Source organism: Emys orbicularis, chromosome 9 (genome assembly GCF_028017835.1).
Source record: "Emys orbicularis isolate rEmyOrb1 chromosome 9, rEmyOrb1.hap1, whole genome shotgun sequence".
NCBI classification, from domain to species: Eukaryota; Metazoa; Chordata; order Testudines; family Emydidae; genus Emys; species Emys orbicularis.
In genome coordinates, this window is record NC_088691.1 from 19,225,403 (window position 1) to 19,230,690 (window position 5,288).

Sequence of the window (5,288 nt, forward strand, 5' to 3'; positions counted from 1 at the left end):
CCTGAAAGTGAGAACAGGTGTTCTCATGGCACCGTTGTAGCCGGCATCGCAAGATATTTACGTGCCAGATGCGCTAAAGATTTGCATGTCCCTTCATGCTTCAACCACCCTTCCAGGGGACATGTATCCATGCTGATGACAGGTTTTGCTCAATAACAATCCAAAGCAGTGTGGATCGATGCATGTTCATTTTCATTATCTGAGTCAGATGCGACCAGCAGAAGGTAGATTTTCTTCTTTGGTGGTTTGGGTTCTGTAGTTTCTGTATCGGAGTGTTGTTCTTTTAAGACACCTGAAAGCATGCTCCACACCTCGTCCCTCTCAGATTTTGGAAGGCGCTTCAAATTCTTAAACCTTGGGTTGAGTGCTGTAGCTATCTTCAGAAACATCACATTGGTCCCTTTTTTGCGTTTCGTCAAATCTGCAGTGAAAGTGTTCTTAAAATGAACAAGTTGTGCTGGGTCATCATCCAAGACTGCTATAACAGGAAATACATGGCAGAATGCGGGTAAAACAGAGCAGGGATCATACAATTCTCCCCCCAGGAGTTCAGTTACAAATTTAATTAATGCCTTATTTTTTTTAATTAGTGTCATCAGCATGGAAGCATGTTCTCTGGAATGGTGGCCGAAGCATGAAGGGGCATACGAATGTTTAGCATATCTGGCACGTAAATACCTTGCAATGCCAGCTACAAAAGTGTCATGCAAATGCCTGTTCTCACTTTCTGGTGACATTGTAAATAAGAAGAGGGCAGCATTATCTCCTGTAAATGTAAACAAACTTGTTCTTCTTCAGCCAATCACTAAGACAAAGTAGGACTGAGTGGACTTGTAAGCTCTGAAGTTTTACATTGTTTTGTTTTTGAATCCAGTTATGTAACAAACAAAAAATCTACATTTGTAAGTTACACTTTCACAACAAAGATTGCACTACAGTACTTGTATGAGGCGAACTGAAAAATACTATTTCTTTTGTTTATTGTTTTTACAGTGCAAATATTTATAATCAAAACTTTGATTTCAATTACAACACAGAATACAATATATATGAAAACGTAGAAAAAGTCCAAAATATTTAATAAATTTAAATTGGTATTCTATTGTTTAACAGTGTGATTAAAACTGCAATTAATGATTATTAATTTTTTGAATCACGATTAATTTTTTTGAGTTAATCACGTGTGCTAACTGTGATTAATCGACAGCCCTCGTTGAAATGTTTTCTTTCAACTTTGTTTCATTTAGACTTTTACATTTTAATATTTAATGTGTGCATATTAGATATTTTACATTGCGTTTCAGCATTAACAAAAAAATTTTACCTCATCAAAACAAAACATTTTGAGGTTTCCTAAGAGAAATATTTTTGGAATTTCTGTTGCATGAGAAATTTTTAATTGTTACAATTTGGAATGAGATCAGGTTTTGAAATGTCAGAATTTCCCACGGGATGGAAATCCCTTTTTTGACCAGCTTTGCTTGTGGGAGGTAAGTGGGCATTTTCACACAGGACCCAGTCCACATTGGCAGAGCTTCAGCAGTCTTCTTCACAGTGCTCATAGGACACTCTGTGCCAGCAGTATCCGAGTTCTCAAGTTATAGCTGAGACATGCAGAGTTTTATGTGTAGGAAGGCAGTGGGGTTCATATCTTTTCCTCCATTAGTTTTAATGGCCCACATCTGTATAATCAGTGGGTGTTTCCCTAACCCACAAACAGGGCCGGCTCCAGGCACCAGCGTAGGAAGCAGATGCTTGGGGCGGCCAATTCAAAGGGGCGGCACTCCGTCCAGTATTGGGGTGGCATGTCTGGGTCTTCGGCGGCAGGTCCCTCATTCCCTCTCTTACTCTTTGAGCTGCCGCCGAAGTGCCGCCGCTCGTCTTTTTTTTTTTTTTTTTGGCCGCTTGGGGCGGCAGAAAAGCTGGAGCCGGCCCTGCCCACAAAGCACAGAATACTAGAATAGGAAACAAAAGTGAATTCTGCAGGGTAACAGTACCCTTCCTCTAAAGGTGTAAAGAGCCTTTGTAAACACATAATGCTCTTCTGGACTGCCGAATGGCTCACAGGACCACGTCAGCAAATTCACTTAGTACCCCTGGAAATGCAATGCTCTAATAGCGATCAGATCAGATATCAGTTTCATATTATCCCTTTATCTGTCAGGTTGGTATGATGAGAGTACATCACAAACTGGGTTTAATAATTCTTTTTGTTCTCTCTTTCCCTTTTAGAAAGGAAGAGTTTTTAACTGATCCTAATGACAGAATCAGTTCAATGTGGAAAGTGGAAAAGACCCCGTTTTTTTCCAAACTCTCCTTCATCTAATCACTGACACCCATAACTCTGGAGAGTGGAGATCATCAACCATATTAGCAAGAGATAAAACAAGCTTGCCAGATCACCCAGGAATAAATCATCTGCAACGTGATAGGTTGGCAGAAAAATCACTTCCTTTGTTCAAAAACGAAAGCCTGTATAGAGCTAAGCCTGGCAGCAACTCAGATCTGTCAGTTCCAGAAGAGGACTAAAGAGATTTGGGCAAATTAAAATTCTGACAGCATAAGAAGTTATAACAACAAAAAATAGTCTCTAACAGGGGCATGTGAGAAATGACTTCCAAAGGCTCCTGTAGAGCAGTTTGCTTAACCAAGAGGAGTGAAGGTCTCACAACCAACACAACTGTGCTTTCGCTACAGAACTCTGGTCAGAATCCACTTTCAGGTGTAAATTCCCTTTCTGGATTTTCTTCATGAAATGGGTGAAGGAAGGCAACATTTTAACGGTGAATAGAGAAAGTGGACAAAACCTGAGAGTGAGCAATGACTGAGATTTATTTTAAATACCGTGGAAATCTTACTGGCCGCGTCCACTTGCCAACCCTGTCTACAGAAGTAAACACAACAGCAGATAAATATGCCAACCTGTACATGTACGTTGGCTTGTTTCTAACGCTCCTGGCCATCCTTCTCATACTACTCTTCACCATGCTCTTGCGCTTGAAGCACGTGATCTCCCCAATCACCACCTCTCCAGAAAGCACAGAAAATGTTCAGCAGTTTACGGATGTAGAAATGCACAGCAGGATTCCTAGCATTCAGTGAGACAGAAGCAAAAGGCAGGAAGAAGGAGCTGCATGGTTCACCAAGCACCTTTTGTTTGGCAAAATATGCGTGTGCTTTGTGGGGAGGAGAACCCCCACCTGCCCACTCTGCTCTGCAATGTACTGCACCTGATAGGGCAGTATCATTTGACTCATTTGTGAATTGACAGTCATAAAATATCCAGTAGGCTTAGGACACTCCTGCCCCCTGAAGACTGCAAGCAACATGTGTTGAGAAGTTTGGTTTCTAGGAGAATATAGAGCACATGTCCTAAATAAAATCTAGACCACAGAAGTCCCGTTGCTCTCAGGAGAGACTCAGCTCCTCCTGAAAAGATTTAATGCAAATGATAAAAGCTACTATAATGACAGCCAAAAAACCAAAAACTTACAAGAATATTTTCTGAAAGATGTATTTGCTGAGTTATCTTCCCCTCTATTGCTAGAGGAGAGTCCTTGCCTGATAAGAGACTTGAACTCAAAGTTAATTTGTGGCGCAGGCTCAAAGAGCCCACAGGGCACATACGAAAAATGAATAGTGGTGTGAAAATCCCCAGACATCCATCCCATTCAAGAAGGAAAATCTTAAATGGTGTTTTTTTCCACTTGGAATAGCACATTTGCAAAATGCAATTTTGGAAATAGAGACGTGTTCCTGCTATAAGGCCAATGTGCATCATATACTGGGGCTATTACTTTCAGACATTAAGAATCAAACAAACAGTGAATAGTGCATTCCAATTATCAGAAGGAGGCAGTTCATTCAGAATGAAAGAAAATAAAAGGTAAAAGTATGTGCATGAAACAAGCAGCGTGAGTCATATTCAGAAGAGACACTGCCTCTGGGTCCCTGCCCTTCCTTTGCAGGATTTGCATTCCCTAAAACTAGGTTCATTTCTTTCAGCTTTCCCAATGCCACTCAGTAATTAAAATACTATTTAATGTCACTGAATTAAGTGGACATTGCTAACAGTGATAAGGTTGTTCTGAATTTGGACCTCTCTCTCGTCTCCATGTAGTTTCCCCCCCAGAAACACGCCAAAACTCCCAATACTTTTCTCCCAAGGATACGGGGACAGGGGAGAAGGGGAAGGGAAGAGAATGCCAAGACCTGACACTGCAATAATAAATCAGCATGCACAGCTCTGTACTCTGGAGTTATCCTAAATGACCAACTAGTGTGCTTACAAAATTAAAGGAAAATATGAGCACTGAAATAGGAGAGCAAGATTCCAATTGATCAACTGGAACAGTAAGAAAAAAATATCTAACATTATGAAACAATATGTTGGAAACGTCCTTTTAACGTCTCTCTATATAAACATATAATACCCTATGTAAAAAAATAAGGACTTTCTTCACATGGATCAGAAAGATGGCAATCAAATATAGCATCTCACTTCTGTTGGGCCACTATCTCTTGTAACGACACTTTTTAGACAGGGATAATTTTAAACTCATATGTACTGGGCAGGTGCTTCCCCATGGATTTTAACTAGCACATCTTACCTCCTTTGCTCCTGTCTAAATCTAGCCTTGTGATAAAGCTCCCCTGTGCTTTCCACTTTATATACAATTATTTGCCAATTCTGCTCTCTCCAAGGGCCTGGAAAGTGAAAACTCCCCACACACAAACAGTGCTAAAATTAGCAATGGCACTGACTCTACAGACCTGTAACAACAATAAGAACTTGTTCTTCCAATGCTTCGGGAATTGTGGTTTCTTTATCCTTATGGGTCGGTTGTTCGGTGGGTTGTTTTTGACTAGAAGTCTGGCTTCTTTATCTCTCTATGGGGAAGAACAAGATGCTAAAACCACACTGGTCATGAATGGTCCACAGCAAGGATTAGCAATTATTGTCACTGCTGTTTTGACTGGAAGACTGTTTAAAGACTCTTTCTCCATATAGAATAGCATCTTTTGTACTCAATGTACTCCATGAGATGCAGGCTCAACATGGAAAACGGTTAGTGCAGTAACTATGTAAGCAAACACAACATCCAATATATTTCAGCAATATCTCCCACACAGCCTTGGACATTAGACTGTATTTGCCTGGAAGAGAAATGTAGGCCAGGTCATAGGTTATCCTGTACTCTTGTGCCATGGGATCATCACTTGAGCATCTACTAGACCAGTGGTTTTCAAACTTTTTTTCTGGCAACGCAGTTGAAGAAAATTGTTGA

The 5,288-nt window shown here is 40.5% G+C and overlaps 1 protein-coding gene across 1 annotated transcript; it reads left to right on the forward strand.

Moving 5' to 3' along the window:
* Window positions 1-2,820: 2,820 nt before the first annotated feature.
* Window positions 2,821-3,102, forward strand: SERTM2 (serine rich and transmembrane domain containing 2). The gene has a single exon (XM_065410358.1). It carries the CDS (start codon window positions 2,821-2,823, stop codon window positions 3,100-3,102), a length of 282 nt encoding a protein of 93 aa, XP_065266430.1.
* Window positions 3,103-5,288: the final 2,186 nt, after the last annotated feature.

Excerpts from the sequence above, each read along its gene's own strand:
- SERTM2 (XM_065410358.1), top strand. The coding sequence starts at position 2,821 with ATGACTGAGATTTATTTTAAATACCGTGGAAATCTTACTGGCCGCGTC.